The following is a 19269-nucleotide window of genomic DNA, read 5'->3' as shown; positions in this document are numbered from 1 at the left end:
TTTAGTGGAGATGTTGAGGTTTGGAAAGGAAGCTGTGGAACAGCACTCAATTCTCAGAAATCATCCATGACTGGAAAAACACAATATATTAGCTACCACAGTTTTAAACGTAAAATAAAAATCCCCTCAGGATTTTACAGACCACTGAACATCTTTAGCCGAAGGTATGTCAGACTCATAGGAGTGTTCCAAAACTGTAATAATTAATGTTAACAAGTTAAACGTTTCAATGCAAAGCATTTTTCAGCATGTGTTTTGTGTGACTTTTTCTTTTCTGGCAGATATTGACTTTCATTCTCAGTATATTGTGAATATGGGAGTAGAGTAGTAACATAGTTAATGTATGTATTCAATTTTCAATTCAGTTTTATTTGTGCAGTGATTTTAACAAGGGGCATTGTCATAAAGCAGCTTTACAGAAATATATAAATAGCGGATATAAATGGGAAGGCTGTTCCATAACTGTGGATTAACGACTAGAAAGCTCTGCCCCCTGCTGTAGCCTTCATTATTCAAGGTGCCAACAAAGAGCCTGCACATTTTGATTGAAGTAGGCATAGCGGATAGGTCCGTATAGTAGCATTTCATAATCAATGCAAAATTTGACTTGGACCCAATGCTGTGTGGATAAGATAGGGGTGATGTGGTCATATCTACTACTAATAATTTTAAGAACATTTCTTCTGCTACATTTCTTCTGAATTAGTGCCTGCCTATATTTTTAGTTTTTACAGAGCAAATCCAGCAACATTTTTTTTTTTTTTGCTGTTGTCACACCTCTGTGTTTTAAACACCTTCTGCAACAGTGTCTGCCAGCTGAACTGATTAATCACAGAGGAGGGGTTATCATATTTACCGGTCATTAAAAGCATTATGGATATATGTATTTTGGTGACTTTTAGAGTTCAACTCAACAGACAAACAGACATTATTTCCTGGAAGCCAACCATGACTTTATAAAGCCCTTTTTGTGCATGGCATTGAAAAAAAATAACAGCAGAAAATCATTGGCTGTGATCTAACACAGGCTGTGTTGTCTTTCTCACATCTTTTTCTCACACCTTTGTTTTCTGCATGTGTTCAAATGTGAGGTGATAAGTAGTTAAGTAGTAAGATAAACGCTCACTGAAGCAGTATAATCAGCATCATGTTAATAAGTGATCAATTTAATCCTGAATATTTCTATAAAAGATGCCAGAACTGTAACATTACTTTTGTTTAAAGTCATAAAAGATCCATAGAAAAGATAATAAATCATAAATCCATTTTATTGTTGTTTGTAATATATTTTTCATGAAACTTGCTGGAGTTGCTCTTTAACTCTTTCCACCTTTACAGTTGCATTTTCTATTTACCAAATGCCAGTGCTTATATTATAGTAGTAAGCATGTAACAGATTGTATTCTGTCTTCATTGCAGAATAAAAGATGAGTTATCCTGGTTATCCTCCTCAGTCTGGTGGTTATCCTCCTCAGGCCGGTGGATACCCTCCACAGGCTGGTGGATATCCTCCTCAGCCAGGAATGTATCCTCCTCAAGCAGGAGGTTATCCTCCTCAAGCAGGAGGTTATCCTCCTCAAGCAGGAAGTTATCCTCCTCAAGCAGGAGGTTATCCTCCTCAAGCAGGGGCATACCCGGCACTACCTTCAGGTACGGAATTCTTAGATTAACACGGCATTATAAAGCCCAGGCTGGAACGCTTAAGTCGGCTTGTCATGAGGTTTCCACTGTCAGTGGAAACCTCTGTTAGTAAATGACTCACTCACTGTGCTAGTTTGTACGTTTGCATGTGGATGACTGACAGATTGGTGTTTGTGTGGACAGGTATCATATGGATTATACTAAGCAGTTGTGTATTTCAAAGCAGTCTCTGTTGGGAGGAAACAAGAACACTGCTGCCTAGGGTGTCAGAGTTTCCTAACATGGGTGTATCAACTCTTGAACTTGTGTGACAGGTTTATGTTTAGAGTTTTTCCTACAGAAATAAATGGTTGTATTCTTTATAAACCATGCACATAAAATTTACATATGACCGTCATGAATTTTATTAATGATTTTATTGTAATATCTAAGATAATTTCTATTTACCACTTTTTGTGTGTTTTTTTTTATTGTTTATATATTGTGTGTATATGTGTGTATGTATGTGTATGTATGTATGTATATACAGTGCATCCGGAAAGTATTCACAGCGCTTCACTTTTTCCACATTTTGTTATGTTACAGCCTTATTCCAAAATGGATTAAATTCATTATTTTCCTCAAAATTCTACAAACAATACCCCATAATGACGATGTGAAAGAAGTTTGTTTGAAATCTTTGCAAATTTATTAAAAATAAAAAACAAAAAAAGCACATGTACATAAGTATTCACAGCCTTTACTCAATACTTTGTTGAAGCACCTTTGGAACCAATTACAGCCTCAAGTCTTTTTGAGTATGATGCTACAAGCTTGGCACACCTATTTTTGGGCAGTTTCTCCCATTCTTCTTTGCAGGACCTCTCAAGCTCCATCAGGTTGGATGGGGAGCGTCGGTGCACAGCCATTTTCAGATCTCTCCAGAGATGTTCAATCGGGTTCAAGTCTGGGCTCTGGCTGGGCCACTCAAGGACATTCACAGAGTTGTCCTGTAGCCACTCCTTTGTTATCTTGGCTGTGTGCTTAGGGTCGTTGTCCTGTTGGAAGATGAACCTTTGCCCCAGTCTGAGGTCCAGAGCACTCTGGAGCAGGTTTTCATCAAGGATGTCTCTGTACATTACTGCATTCATCTTTCCCTTGATCCTGACTAGTCTTCCAGTTCCTGCCGGTGAAAAACATCCCCACAGCATGATGCCTCCACCACCATGCTTCACTGCAGGGATGGTATTGGCCAGGTGATGACTGGTGCCTGGTTTTCTCCAGACATGACGCTTGCCATTCAGGCCAAAGAGTTCAATCTTTGTTTCATCATGGTCTGAGAGTCCTTCAGGTGCCTTTTGGCAAACTCCAGGTGGGCTGTCATGTGCCTTTTACTGAGGAGTGGCTTCCATCTGGCCACTGTACCATACAGGCCTGACTGGTGGAGTGCTGCAGAGATGGTTGTTCTTCTGGAAGGTTCTCCTCTCTCCACAGAGACACGCTGGAGCTCTGTCAGAGTGACCATCGGGTTTTTGGTCACCTCCCTGACTAAGGCCCTTCTCCCCTCGATCGCTCAGTTTGGCCACGTGGCCAGCTCTAGGAAGAGTCCTGCTGTTTCCAAACTTCTTCCATTTATGGATGATGGAGGCCACTGTGCTCATTGGGACCTTCAATGCTGCAGAAATGTTTCTGTACCCTTCTCCAGATCTGTGCCTCGATAGAATCCTGTCTCGGAGGTCTACAGACAATTCCTTGGACTTCATGGCTTGGTTTGTGCTCTGACATGCATTATTAACTGTGGGACGTTATATAGACAGGTGTGTGCTTTTCCAAATCATGTCCAATCAACTGAATTTACCACAGGTGGACTCCAATCAAGTTGTAGAAACATCTCAAAGATGATCAATGGAAACAGGATGCACCTGTTATATTATAATATAATATAATATATAGATAGGTAGATTAGTTGACCGATTATTTTTTGATCGGATGGGGCGGGTCAAACTTTTGGTGCCATTTTTTTGTTTATTTAAAATAAAATCCACAAACTGAGTGTTACAAATATAAACTTCAGACTAAAACTTTACACAACTGTTTGTCCGAAACAGAAAAGAACCCAACACACACACACACACACACACACACACACACACACACACACACCAGAATATATATTATTAATGTAGGACTGTAGTTTAATTGGGTGCTTTTTGTGCATACATAAACATAATGCACAAATAATATGAAATAAATGTTTTATATATATATATATATATATATATATATATATATGAGTTCTTTATTTTAGTTTATATTATATAATATAAACTAAAATAAAGAACTAAACTCATAAGTATTTATGCATTATTTTTTTGTGGATGCACAAAAAGCACTGAATTAAACTATAGTTCTAAATTAATAATAAAAACTCCCTTTCACTGCACCTTATGGTTTCTATTATTCACTGCCTTTAGACATATTGTTTTACTTGTGTTTACTTTTGTTCATATATTCTGGTGTGTGTGTGTGTGTGTGTATTGGGTTCTTTTCTGTTTTGGACAAACAGTTGTGTAAAGTTTTAATCTGAAGTTTATATTTGTAACATTTAGTTTCTGGGTTTTATTTTAAATCAGTAAAAATGCTAGTGAAAGTGCCCCCCCCCATCTGATTAAACGAAAAAATAATCGGCCAACTAATCAATTAATAGTTAAATGCAAAAAAAAAATGATAATTGCAGTCCTAATACCGAATATATAATATAATATATATATATGTGTGTGTGTGTGTGTGTGTGTGTGTGTGTGTGTGTGCGTGTGTATAATATAAAATGTGTGTGTTTATATGTTTTTTTGTTTTGTTTTTTTACATTTATATGTGTGTTTTGTGTTCAGTTTAAAATCTAGCTTATCATTCAAGCTCAGCTCTTTACATTACCTTGGAAACGTATCTTTTTGATGGTTGATCGTGACTGCGTGAGGCCAGTGAATTCAAACCTTAGTTTCAGTTTGTAGTTCTGGTCTTGAGGTAAAGGATGTGAATGACCATATTTAGACATCAGAGGCTTTGATCAAATGTGGGTTTTTTCTATACTTGACTGCTATATCTTATAAAAGAGCCGCACAGGAGCGGTTACTTGAACAGAGTTCTAATAGGCAACTAATTGGGATGGACAACAAAAACTGTAATTTTTTCCCCTACTTATTTAGCTTAAATATAGCTATACTGATAGAGCATTGCCTCGTACCATGGAAGTTTAAAACATATTTATTTGATATTTTGTTGTGTATTTGCAGGTGGATGGGGAGCTCCTGCTGCTCTGGGAATGCCTGGATTTAATCCAAGCAACCTGCCTACAATGGTAAGTTTCATCATAGTAATAAAATGTTCTGAAATGCAGTACAGATACTGCAATAGAAAATTTTCTCTCTTTTTTTTTGCTGCTGCTCTTCTGTTTCATTGTATTCTGTGAGGTCTATGTAAGGAGTAACACTTGGGCTGTGATGTAGAAAAAAATCCATGTCAGGGTGATATGATTTGAAACAAAGCAGGTTATTTTTGTATAACAGCATGGTGTGAAGTGTGGTATTCCACTTGTATCACAGTGATTTGACAAAGACAAATTCATTTTAAAAAAATTAATCCACACCTTCTAACCAGTCAGATTTGAGAATTGCGCTGTGATGTATTTGTATTATACCATTTGCTGTCTGAATACTTGATTCTGATTGGCTGGAAGGTGTGCGTTAAAACCGTTTAATGCACAGGTAGGTCCAGTCAGTTTAATCACCATTCTAAATTAATGCTAATAAATGAATCTAAATGAATCTAAAAAATTAATACAGTTAAACTCAAAGCTTCACTATTAGTAGAGATGCAGCACAGATGCAGGTAATTCACAAACACACACACAATCACAATCTCTCTCTATAATAAACATAAATGTAAATAAATGTAATCTTATCACACTACTTTATGTCTGTGTATGATTTAGAGCGGGCAGAATTCTAGATCTAACGACCCCTATATAAAATAACTTAAATTAACCGTTATTTTTATCCTTTCAGTCAAAATTTGCACTGCAAACATCAATGACCGATTTAATTTATCAGTGCTGCCAAGTGACTATGGTATAAGTGCGATAATCCATGGCTAGGTGTGCGTTACGCAATTTTAATGCACTCCGCACAGATGGTCTCCGTTTCTTGTCAGGTGGTTCTTTGCCTCAATATCATGCATTAAAACCGTCTAATGCACACCTAGCCATGGATTAACCCTCACAGACTGCCTAATGCATATTGCATTTCATATTTTCCCTTTTTATGATCCAGTTAATGAACTGCAAGAGAATTCTGGGAAGTTTAAAAATAAGTCTGGTCTGGAAATGTTTTTAAGAGTCAAGCCACAAGCTCAGTAGAAGGCAGTAAATTGTGTGTTAATTTACTTATTGAGCCTTTTTTTGCATACTTGTGTTTCCAAGCTAATTGCTTAATATTGGATTAAGTTCATGTAAAACAGTAATTTGAACATAATGTAATTGCTAAAAAGTTTTTATTCATAGGTGTTGATTTATATATTTGAATGCCAAGTGGTATGATTTATTTAACTGCCAGTCTGATAAATAGCTCTCAGCCACAGACTTTCCCGCATTCTCCCCTCACAACCATGGACTCATCCTGAGACATACTCTCTTGATAACTGCAGGCAGACCTCTAATCTTTGCTTTTAATATGAAAATGCTGCGGTTATGCCAGAACTGCAAACCTTTCTGTCCAAACATAATCTCTGTAATCTCTGTGCTCCCTGCTGACCAGGCTACTGCATGCTTCTGCACAGTCATAAAATGATAGTCATCCATCACCTTTCTGCTGATGCACTTATTTTCCTTCTCCTTCAGTGTCATGATGTTTTTGATGCTATAAATCACAACATATTTCTGTCCCTTCTTTCCTTAGTTGGTCTTGTACTTAATTTCAGATATACTAGAATATCTGATGGAATATCATAATAAATAGAAAGCATATCTACTATGCATCTGTGTTGTATATATGGATCAAAAGTTTTAGAACACCCCCTATTTTCCAGTTTTTATTTCAAATTTAAGCAGTTCAAACCCAGTGAATAACCTAAAATGGTACAGAGGTAAGTACTTAACTGCCAGAGGTTTAAAAAAAAAAGTTTAGGTTACCAAAAAGTGAAAAATAATGTACATTTAAGAGATACAAAAAAGGCATTTTTCAGGGAACAAGTAATGGGTTAACAACTTACAGCTGTTCTGCAGCAGTGGAAGTAAAATGAGCCTGGAAAATTGATGCTAGCAATTCCTACAGGTGTCCCAACTTTTGTTGATAAGTTACAAACTCTCTGTCTGTATAAAAGCAGTGTTGGAGCATACTGTGTTACTGCACCCTCTTAAGGATTATTTGGACAGTATTGTCAGGGTTTCATCCTGCAGCAAGATAATGACCCAGAGCATACCTCCAGGCTGTGTCAGAACCACCTTAGAAAAAGGGAACAAGACGGTAGGGTTCAAATCATGGAATGGCCAGCACAGTCTCCAGACTTAAACCCCAACGAGTTGGTTTGGGACGAACTGGACAGAACGGTGAAAGCAAAGCAAGCTACAAGTGCATCACATTTGTGGGAACTTCTACAACAGTGTTGGGAAGACCTTTCCAAACAATATTTGATTTCCATTGTAGAAATTATGCCACAAGTTTGTTCGGCTGTTATATCTGCAAAAGGTGGCTACTTAGATGAGTCATAAATTTAGATAAAATTTTGTTCAACAAAATGATTCCATGATTTCTTTTTTTTAATTTCCAATTGTTTATTTGTTATATGCTTTAATTTCAGAGTACATTGAGACATTAAACTGCATAAATTTAAAAAAAAAAAAAGCTAGAAAAATGTAGGTGTTCTAAAACTTTTGACAGGTAGTGGAGCTGATATTTTGCACTTAAATTTTCTAGCCATTGTATACAAAACCCACAGAACAAATCTGATATACCTTATGTATATTAATCCCTTCAACTGAGACTTAAATTCAGGTCCCACAGTGATTTAGCTTTAAGATTTTGAAAATGATGCGTAGCTGTCACTGTTTTCATTTGCTAGACACAAAACAAGAAACTATAGGAGCACAGTTTTGCCTCGTAATGCTTCCATAATCATTACAAAATGCATCTCTGTCCATGTGATCATTTCAAAGCTGTGTATGTTTAATCATGCACTGCATGTCCTCCTGTGATTTGTCCAGCTTGTGCTCTATGCTCTTTTTATTGCCTTTAACTCCTTTCATCACAGGCAAATGAGATCTCTACTTCCTTGGGCGGATTTACTCCAAATCCATCCATGTTCTCTCAAGTACCTACTGGGGGTCCTGCACCCTTCCCTAACCAACAGCCCTTTGGCCTGTCCCCTCAGCCAGGAGGAGCCATGCCCCAGGGACCAGGGATGGGCTATCCAGGAGGGCCAGCTCCGGGCCAGCCCATGCCAGGTTACCCACAAGCCCCATCACCCAATCCATCCATGCCGGGCTACCCACAAGCCCCCGCAGCCAATCCATCCATGCCAGGCTACCCACAAGCCCCAGGAGCCAATCCATCCATGCCAGGCTACCCACAAGGTCCATCACCGACTCCGTCCGTACCTAACTACCCAAATGTGCCCACTACTAATCCATCCATGCCCGCGTATGGAGGAGGAGCTCCCATGGTTCCTGCTGTTAATGTAAGAATATGCATTTTTACCAACTTTAAAGAATCTCTCTCTCTCTCTCTCTCTCTCTCTCTCTATATATATATATATATATATATATATATTACACATATGCTATTGAACCAGTGATTTTGTTTAAACCTGTCATTTTATTTAGCTCTATTCCTTTTCATTATTGTTTCTGTGTTTAGCGTGGATTCAGAGGAACCATAACAGATTTTCCTGGAGCAGACCCATTAAAAGATGCAGAGGTTCTTAGGAAGGCCATGAAGGGCTTTGGTGAGTATCTTATGTACACTTCTTTTTTAGCTTCTGCACAACCTGTTCTGTTGTACACTGCATTAGCACTATATATTTAGATTTTTACAAATTTCATGGCAAGAATTATACACTGTATAACTCTCTGTATGTGATAATTAAAAAAAAAATTGTACTTGATAAGAGGTCCAAGTTAGTGGTTTCTGTACATTGTGGGGTTTTTTCTTTTGTTCTTTGTTTTTCTGATAATTTGTTAGTGTAGAGGTTTCCACAGACAATGAGATATGCCTAAATTCTGCATTTGTCACGTTTCAACAGGTACTGATGAGCAGGCTATAATTAATCTTCTTGGAAGTCGTTCTAATAAGCAGCGTGTGCCTCTGCTGGTCTCATATAAGACTGCCTATGGGAAGGTAATGCTGAAATTTCTTCTGTATGCTTATAGCATTTATTACTATTCTTTAATTAATGCTTAAATGCCCTTTCATTTCATACACTGAACACTATAATATTTTAGTCTTAAGATATAGAACAGTGATTCGGTGGGCAGTGGTGAACCTCTAGCCCCTTTTCCTCAAAATTTTCAGTATGCAGTAGTTTAACTCAGGACTGTAACCTGGCCTGATTTTTTTTCTTTAGCCCCAAATAATTCTCCACTTGGAGAGATTTGTCAGTACGTAACTGAACGTCAGTAAAAGAAGTTGTAAAAAATGGCAGTGTTGTAATTTTCAGTGAACGGAGGCGAGACCAATCAGACAGGGTTTACAGGGAAATACGTGGAAACACTCGTATCTTATTGGCTGCTCTCCGCTCTCAATTCTGCCAAACGCTAACTCGCAGTCAGTTAATGTGAGGGGACAATGGATATATGCCAATTTTTTTTAATAGTAAAGGGGTTGAAACTGAAACACTAACATCTCTCATACTGAGCAGGAGAACAAGTGGTGTAAATGTCTATATGAGTTCCAAGTTACATGAACATGATATGAGCAGAACATAAGGACAGCTAATGTACTTTGCATGGTGCTGTAGCAGCTAAACCCATACAATGATAGCTTAGTTGTGCCTCCCTTGACTAGCGATACCAAACTAGACTAGTCTCATGTTAGATAGCCAAAAGGTTTTATATTTTATCGGTCTGGCAGTCCTGCAAACACTGAGAACACCCAATCACCCATCCAAATGTAATGTTTTTTAAGCAAGAAAAAAATGCATGTGGAAAAAAAACAGTCTATTTAGAAGTACGTTTTTAAAAGTTTTTTGACAGAGAAAAATCTGTTCTCAGCCCCTGATGATTAACAGTCCAGCTAACACCCCTGTATTAACTACTCAAATGTACAGAAAGATTACAACTGCAGCTAATCGTCACCATACTGCCTGTTTTTTTTTCAGGACTTAATTAAGGATTTGAAGTCTGAGCTGTCTGGGAACTTTGAGAAATTGGTTTTGGCCATGTTGAAGACTAATTCTCAGTTTGATGCAGCTGAGCTAAAAGAGGCCATCAAGGTTTGTATATAATTTCACAATTAAAATATGTTGGAAAAAAATTGTCATTTTATACCACAGCACTATTGAATTCCTGATGCTGATTGGTCAAAAAGCAGCTCTAATGCTCATTCTATTACATTATAGTTTCTATAATAAAAGATCATACACAGGGAGTTGTATCACGGATGCTCCACATAATCTAAACCTAATAATAAACAGTTTAAACTTGTTTTGCTAAAGTAAAAGCTTTCTGTAAGGAGATTTTTAACATTTATGGAGAGAGTTTCCAGTGTCAGCACTGAGTAAGTTCTGAGTAAGTTCTGTATTTTCATTATTTAAGTAAGTATTTTCCTTTTTTTTTTTGGTAACATGAAAAGCTTTTTTTCTTAATAACTTCAAGAGAGAGGAAAAAGTGAGACTGGTGAGGGAACCTCCGTTTATAGCTGCTATAATGTACATGATCACAGGATCTACACTGTTTCTCAATTGTTCCACATCATTAAATGTACCTATAAATACTTGTTCTTTAATAAACGTAATACATTTTTTAAATGAAAATTGTAATTGTTGACAAATTGCTGTGGTATAAGAGGGATTAAACACTTTGGAATGTGCAGTTATTGGAAAACAATCTTGACACCAAGTCATAAGTTTTATTTCTTAAATATTTGTTTTACAAGGTGTAGTCCTGTTCAGATGCCAATGGAGAAAAAAGTGCAATGTGTACAAAGTTTACATTTTAAGAATTGTTCATTTCAAAGTTGTCATTTGAAAATAATTATTATGCCAGGAGACAAGGTTGTTAAACTGTAGATGTGTTCAGTATCTAAGCATAGTACACAGTGTAAGAGTATAAGATATGTGAATACGAATGATTTACCATTAAACCTTTGTTTTACGGTACTGAACAGGGAGCAGGAACTGATGAGGCCTGTCTGATCGAGATCCTGTCTTCTCGCACCAATGCAGAGATCAGAGAAATCAATCAAATCTACAAAGCTGGTTTGTTCTCATGCAGTATTACACCCGAAAATGATATATGCGAATATCTTATTATGCCACTGACATTTTCCTATGAGGTCTGAAATCTGAAGCAGTTAATGAAGTTCAAATGTTTTTATAGAAAACAAGAAATCGCTGGAGGATGCGATTAGTGGAGATACATCAGGACACTTTCGCAGGCTGCTCATCTCTCTTGCTCAGGTACACTATGGGCTGTTTTTCAGTAGCAAGTCTAGAGAAAAAAATCTTATCAGGGAAAATTCTTTTTTTTTTTTTTTCTTTTTTGGGCAATTGACAATCAATTTGACAAGTATATCTCTCTGTCAATCTATTAATGAATTATTAGGGTCTGCAGGACTTTTTAGCAGATCCTTACAGAGGTGATTTGTTAATAATATATTGTTATGTGCTATAATTAATTAACATTTGAATTCACAGTACTGGTCTCATCTTTTAAACATTTCAATATTAATCTCAATATTACTTTTTTTAATATTATTATTTCAAAGGGCAATCGTGATGAGAGAGAGACAGTGGATATATCATTAGCCAAACAAGATGCTCAGGTAATGACTGACTCTCCTTTTTTATTGTTACTGCCATGTTTCTTTGTTCTGAAGGCTCACTCGACAGCTACACTCTGTAAACACTGTGCTCTTCTTTAGACTCTCTATCAGGCTGGGGAAAATAAACTGGGCACAGACGAGTCCAAGTTTAACGCCATCCTGTGTGCTCGAAGCAAACCTCACCTTAGAGCAGGTACCTGAATCATTTTTGCAACATTCTGAAAATAAGGGAGAATTATTCCATATTTTGATCAAAATAAATTCAAAGGTACTACAACTTTCTGGACAGGGACCGATTGTGATTCACTTTGAACAGTTTGACTGGTCACTACCATAAAACCAAGCTTTCTCCTTGACACAGAAAGTTCACCACAGTTGATTCTTTACTAGAGACACCACAGTCTGTTTCACTACTGTCCTGCTGAGAGTGCTGGGTAAAACCACTGTACCAATGGAAAAATGATGGTTTATGTGGTTTGAAGTAAATCTACTTGTTTGTGTCAACACTAAAAATAACCTACTTATTGTCACATGCTAATTTGTTTATGTAGAATTAGTTCCTTAAAGCCAGAAAATAATTTTTTTTTTAAACTTTAAATAAAGAATTGTACCCACTACTTCTCAAAATTTTTTATATATGGTTATACATATACATGCTAAATATAAATTCAGCTGCCTAAAAATGTTGACAGATTTCTTAATACAACTAACTAACTAACAATTGTGGCCAACCTCAAAATCTTCAGGAAAAAAAAATAGGTCTAAAAGTTTACGGTAATTTTTGTAAAAATATCACTAGATAAAACCAGAAAAGTTTGATTGTTAAATTCCTCAGTGTGACTTTAAAGGAAGAGTTGCAAAGCCTTTATTGTCATTATAGCTATACATGTGTCAGTGATGTTCATTTCTTCATATATCCTATCCAAAGGTCAGTCATGGTATGGTATCCCTAGAGAAAAAAGGGTTAAGGCCCTTACTTGAAGGCCCAATTATAGCCCCTTGGCATTGCTGGGATTTCAGTAACCTTAATGGCTGAGCCACTGCTGCTCCAAATGTGCAGCTTTGCTTTCCACTCTATAGAACTCTCTATAAAAATGTATACATGAATGAAGATAAACCTGTGTACTTATTAAACTCTCTTTTTTTGGAACTTACTACCTTGCATCATTTATGATAATGAGTTTCAAATAAAAAAAACAACAAAGTACCCTCATTATTAGTGCCCATGGAACAGATTTACTTTAACAATTATTATTTATTATTCATAAATTATATAAAATAAGGAACAATAAAAAATAAATTTGTACATACCACTGCTGACTATTAGCTTTCTGAAAGGACTCTGTTTTAATAGAAACAGGGAATAACTGAATACATGGACACTACAGGTGCTACTTGCTGTGTTGAGCGTGTTTGCATGGTGCTGTTTTTTTTTTTCTTTCCATAAGTGGAGCTCAAGTGCCAGTCATAGCACTATTACTAAAACTGTTTAATTATGTTTATTGATTATCCAACGACCAGCATGATATCAGAGTTTCCAAACAAACTGATACATTAAGGTTTGTTGGGTGAGTTTAATATAAAAGATAATATAAAATGTATAAACAAAAGATCTGACATTTTGCTCTTCTTTTGTCCATCAACTGTTGTGGTTTTTTTTTGCTAATATAATAATTTCACCAAAAGATGCCACAATATTAACAAGTGTTAAATAGGGATGCACCGAAATGAAAATTCTTGGCCGAGGCCGAAACCGAATATAATGAAAAACTTGGACAAATACCGAACACGTTTTTCGCGTTTTTTCCGTTTATTTTACCATTTTTTTCACCATTGCATAAAATAATAGTCAAAATGTGTTTTTAACTATTTTGTCTTGCTTTTCAAAGAAAAAAAATCAATTACAAAAACTACAATTTCAAAATATTTATTTAACACTGAACATTTTTTTTCATTCCAGCAGGCATAGGCTACCAACAAGGCACAATATAACTTTAAATAAATAAATGAATAAAATAAAAATATTTTTATGTGGTCATCTTTGAGCCCCCCTTGAATAGCTGATGTTAGGCCTATAACTGGCTGCTGAAAGAATGGAACACTCTGTAGCCTACAACAAAAAAGTGCATTAAAAATTGCATTGACAAGAGCGCAGAAAATGGTTCTATTCGGTTATATACAGCTGATTATATTGGGGATATATACCGCTCGCGTCCCTGTACACCTCACGGAGTATTATAGTAGATATAGTATAGTTAGATACGTTGTTAATGTTATGTTCCCTTAAATAAATACGTCTTTACCTGCATCCGTACTCTACTCCCTTACGTCTCACGACGTGACAGAATACTCCGGAACAGAAACAAAACAAACGCAAGTGTCCACAGTAAACAATGTCACGGTTATCAACATCCGAAGAGCATGCGCTCGTGTACGTAGCTTGTGCATGCGCGCACCCCCTCATCGCTCCGAGCGCGCTACCGGAAGTGGAGGTGTTTGCTAGGCTATTTGGTCGCGTCATCCAACACGTCATTGTTCGGTCAAATTTATTCGGCCTTTTCACTTATGCTTTTTTTTGCTATTTTCGGCCGAATAATTTCAGTTGCCGAACATTCGGTGCATCCCTAGTGTTAAAGTATTAACAGTATAAAGGCTGCCATTCTTGCTCGATGCCATAATTGAAGCAAACCTCTTGTTTTTTTTATTTATTTATATCGGGGCAGACATGTGGCATGTGTTTCTGGAGTGAGTGTTTTTCGACATGAATAAAGTTCCAAGAACCGTGTGTTTGTGTGCACAGTGTTCCAGGAATACCAGCAGATGTGTGGCCGAGACATTCAGAAGAGTATTGAGAGAGAGATGTCTGGAGATCTGGAGAGTGGCATGCTGGCTGTTGGTAAGATGTTTTAACTGTGCTCAGCCCGTTTCTCTCACCATGGTTGGATAATGAAATGACACGATATTATAAATATCAATTTAAATGTAAATTTAAAGGTTCTTGTGTTTTTTGCATTCGTATAATTTGTCAAATTCCTCTTTATGCTGTCCATCATTGGCATGGGACTAATCAAATATTATTTAGATCAGCGGTCACCACTGAGCTCCTTGAGATCTACCATCTTGCAGGTTTCATCACCAACCAAAATCTAACACACCTGTTTTAGGTGATCAAGAGCTTCTTAAGGCAGTGGTTAGATGGTCAGCTGGGCACGATTGAGGTTGGGGCTAAAGTCTTCAGGAAGGTAGATCTCCAGGAACAGATTTGGTGACCACTGCTTTAGATGATTGACCTCAGTACAGCTGTGACATGATTGTGGGTGTTACCCTGGTAGAAATGGCACCGTTGCTGGTGTTTCTAAACATTATTCACTCACTGGCAGCTTTGTTGGTTGCAGTACTTTGCAGTATAGTTAAAAAATACAGCTCATATTTTCTCAGGCAGAATTTGTTTATTCATCGTCTGTGTCGATTTCTGATCACAGCGCCACTGTTGGCTAGATATTTTTGGTTAACGGACCATTCTCAATCTGTATACAAAGTGTATACAACGTGTAAACTGTATACAACGCGTACCTATGGTTGGTTTAATGCTTAAAAGGCCACTGAGTGTAGCTGTCAGCTAGTTGTACCTAATAAAATGCCACATAAGAGTATGTCACGGAATAGATTATACAGTACATATGTCATGGTGAAGTACTGTATAGTCAATATCATGACATCAAAATATTTCGGTCAAACCTTCTCACTTACCCATGTAGAATAGCAAAAAGAATAGAGTCCCTTTTGAAAAATTATTTCACAATTTTTGTGATAATGTATTTGCTTTAACTGTTTTATGTTTCTCAAATTGTCCTCTACCCTGCTGTCCACTCTCAGGCTAAGGGTAATATGCTCAAATATTTCAGCACACACTGAGTTCATCACCACCGTGATTGACATACAGTACTCCTTATCACACGTTGTTGTGTTGTATCTTTTCCCTGAGTGTGCAATGCATGGTTTGTGTGTTTCCTGAACATCTCCTCCTACCTGAGTTTGACTTGGTTTTAATCTTGCCTGCTGTTTTATTCACAAGTGGCTTATAAGCCATGTGGATGTCTCTTTCTCCATCCAGTCAATCATCATTGTACAGTTTTAGTATTTGTGATTGACGATGTCTGCATTGGAAATATTTGCACCTGCCAAATCTAAAATGTCTTGTCTGCAGTGAAGTGCATTAAGGACACACCAGCCTATTTTGCTGAGAGACTCCACAAAGCCATGAAGGTAAGACACGTCATTCTAAGGCCATGCAACTTGGGGGGGGGGGGGGGAGTCAGCTGATGAATGAGTTCAACATTTGAGCTGTTTAACGAAAGCTAAAACAATGTTTGCTGTGTGCAGGGAATGGGAACCAAAGACCGCACCCTGATCCGCATTATGGTGTCTCGCTCAGAGATAGACATGTTGGACATCCGCCAGGCATACCTGAGGATGTATGGCAAGTCTCTCTACACGGACATTTCTGTAAGTAAACAGTTTCTTGAATGCTCCTGCACCCTCCTTCCTCTTAATAAGTGTAATGTGGTTTTCTGTTCATTTAGCAAATGCACACACTAAATTGATGTACACCACATTAACAAGTTTAACATGTCATAAAAGACACTAGGAAAATTATTATTGTGCTATCATAGAAATAAAAATGCATAATTACGTATATGTGAATATCCATGTTGTTTAAATCTGAGACCATTATTAAATGTGTGCAATTGTGTGCTGTAATTCCCAAATCTAATGCATCATCTCTTCTATTCAGGTTCATTGTAAAAATGAATGATTTGGCCAAGCTGTAATAGGGTTGGATATACACTTGAGTAGCCTGTGATGTGTTTTCATAGTAAATGATCTCTGGGTTCACAGGGAGACACTTCTGGGGATTACAAGAAATTGCTGTTGAAGCTTTGTGGTGGAAGTGATTAGGAAGATGCAGCTTTTGTCACATTAAAGAAGATGAAAATGTGTGCCATACGGTGTTCATACAAAATATATTGTCATACTCTGAAAATGCTCTTATCGACTATTGCATGTTGTTGCCATAATTATGAAATTGCACAGGTTGCGTAATGTCATGTACAACATTTCTGTGCTGTATTTGATTTAAATCTCTATTTTATATAAAGTAGCCCATATTTTGTTCTTTAATTGTGCCATTATGTGTAATATATTATACCATAACAAATAGTTGAAATAATATCTATATCAAAAAGTGCTGTTATTGAGTCTTTTTTTTTCTGGGAGGATGACAACAATTATCTTTCCCTTTTTGAATGAGATGATAGGGATGCACTGATCCCATCTTTAAATTTTTGATACAATACCAATGTCAAGGTGCTGATACCTTGTACTGATCCAATACACCTACTCTGGGTAAATCAGTGATGCTTTCCAGGCTTTTATTGCCCAGTCATGCAAAATATCACAGGTGTAATGGCAGTATGTCTTTAATTTGTCATGTCAGGCAACATCACATACTTTTATAGCAGTAGACTGGATAAGAAAACATCTGATCTAATCAAATGGGTCAAATCAAGTTCAATCTGATTCAAGATCAGCGTTTCAAACCAATTTCAGCTGTGATACCGACACTCCATATCTGATAGGTGCATCCCTATTAAGTGATTTGTAGATATTTATACATGAGCTTAATACCAAAAATTAAAATTCTATTGTTAGCCATATTCAGGAATCAGGAATTGCAGAAACAGCACCAATAACAAGACAGGGTCAGTAGAAACAGCCTCTGATGTGGCCTACAATTCCTAATTGCTTTACGCTGTACTCTGGGATACAAGTGTCCGTACAATGGAAGTAAGTGAATGATCATGGATAAAAAATGTTTTTAAAAAAGCTGGAATGTGATGTACTGCATTTTGTGCTGAACATTTTTATTTGATTGGTTCATGTACTAGTTTTGTTATACACACAAACTGCACATTTTTGGAAAAATAAAAAATCGAAATCAAGCTTATGTGACTTGTGGTTGACCTACTGATTTGTTTCTATGGTGGACATGTCATCGTATATTATTCTAAACCACAAGGATAAAATGAAAATTAAAAAATGTATTCATAAGATATGCTTAATTATTAAAAGAAACATCATTTCAAACAGTTCCCCCTTTTACATTCACTATATTTACCTTATGAGTACAGCACAGTGTCACTGCAAAACATCCCTCTCTGACTCATTTATGACACACACCTCATCTTCTTAGTCAGAAAAGATGTACACAGGACATTTCACTATACTTAAATTAAGGCGATTTGCTGTCAACCTATGAATTAAGAAGAAGTGTGTGACGGGGCAGTTAGTGAATCACACCAACATTGGAGCATGCCTGTTATGTGAAACCACCACCAGAGTGCAGTGTCTCTGTCTTCTAATCGTGAAATACTGATGCCAGATAAATGGGGACACCACAGATATGCACTCCAGCAACAAATGCCCATAGATGGGGAGAAAATGGCAATGTGCTTATGATGTGCCTCAGAGAAAATTACATGGGGAAATCCAACATTTTAGGTGATCACTTAGCAAGCTGGGACATAAACACCAAGAATCTAGGATTGGGGGGGGGGGGGCGTATTAATAGATTTTCATGCAGTTTGGAAATGGAAATTAAACACCTGTCCTGCAATAATCATTTCAATTGAATAATTTAACCCTTGGTTTACTTATTATCCTTTACATTTCATTTGTATTTACTATTTATAAGATATTTCTGCAACATTTAAGTTAATTGGGAGATATAACAAAAAAAAAAGCTTTAATGTAGTGCGTAGCTTTTTTGGTTGCAATAGCATACATTTTGACCTTTTTTTTTGTTGTATTTGTGTATATTTGTGTATGTGTCGATTGGGCATTACAGTAAATGCAAATCAAAGTGGGGCTTTAGTGTTCTTCCTCTGTGGACATCAAAAGCTCAGAGAATCCTCACAAAGAGCATTGCACAGAGCAGAGAGCGAGACATCCTGAAGCTCATACGCTACACCCACACAATAACTGTACCCTGATGTTCTGTGTACAGTAATGTGATCTGTAATTAGTGGCTGTTAATTATAGCCTGACATTAAACCAAGAGTGACTAGTCATTAACAATATTCTGTTTGTGCTTCTGCAGTCAGAACATCATCCTGTAAAACAAGTTATTTGCAGGCTCATCATTATGTCTTTTTTTTTTTAAATCTTTTTTTGGCAGTCTAATCTTTTATTTTTTTTGAGGGTGTGTCTATGGAGGGGGGGGGGCAGGATTCTAGTTCTGATTTTAATTTATCTGAAGTAATTAGATTTGTGCCTGTTGGATGACATATTTCATTCATAATTAATTGGCTATCATTATTCAAAATGACAAACAAGAACATTTGCATTACCATAAGTGTATACTAGCATGGTAGGCAATTTGTAGTATTTATACAAATGGATGTGTGTAATTTTAATACAATTTTCCAAACAAGGCAATGGCAGAAGTATGAGAAGTCTACTACTACTGTAACAAAGAAGTGTATGGTTGTACATTAAGCATCAGTGTTTCTTCTAGGTAGCATTAATTGTGAAGTGATAATGTGGTGTAATATATCAC

The 19269-nt window shown here is 36.8% G+C and overlaps 1 protein-coding gene across 2 annotated transcripts in view; it reads left to right on the top strand.

The window, feature by feature from the left end:
- anxa11a (annexin A11a) overlaps positions 1–17658 on the top strand; it is a 19288-nt gene extending 1630 nt beyond the window's left edge. Inside the window, exons 2-15 of one of the 2 annotated variants that reach the window (XM_053621110.1) lie at positions 1420–1650; positions 4914–4978; positions 8044–8349; positions 8529–8616; positions 8914–9008; positions 9988–10101; positions 10995–11085; positions 11207–11286; positions 11595–11651; positions 11751–11844; positions 14452–14547; positions 15859–15917; positions 16035–16157; positions 16551–17658. In XM_053621110.1, coding sequence (XP_053477085.1) covers positions 1428–1650; positions 4914–4978; positions 8044–8349; positions 8529–8616; positions 8914–9008; positions 9988–10101; positions 10995–11085; positions 11207–11286; positions 11595–11651; positions 11751–11844; positions 14452–14547; positions 15859–15917; positions 16035–16157; positions 16551–16610 — 1551 coding nt within the window. In that variant the 5' untranslated portion in view covers positions 1420–1427 and the 3' untranslated portion in view covers positions 16611–17658. Of the gene's footprint in view, positions 1–1419; positions 1651–4913; positions 4979–7923; positions 8350–8528; positions 8617–8913; positions 9009–9987; positions 10102–10994; positions 11086–11206; positions 11287–11594; positions 11652–11750; positions 11845–14451; positions 14548–15858; positions 15918–16034; positions 16158–16550 lie in introns of both variants that reach the window. The other variant, XM_053621109.1, reaches the window with a different exon arrangement.
- The last annotated feature ends 1611 nt before the right edge of the window (positions 17659–19269 follow it).

Source organism: Ictalurus furcatus, chromosome 3 (genome assembly GCF_023375685.1).
Source record: "Ictalurus furcatus strain D&B chromosome 3, Billie_1.0, whole genome shotgun sequence".
In the NCBI taxonomy this organism is placed as follows: Eukaryota; Metazoa; Chordata; class Actinopteri; order Siluriformes; family Ictaluridae; genus Ictalurus; species Ictalurus furcatus.
This window is presented reverse-complemented; position numbering and strand designations above follow the sequence as displayed.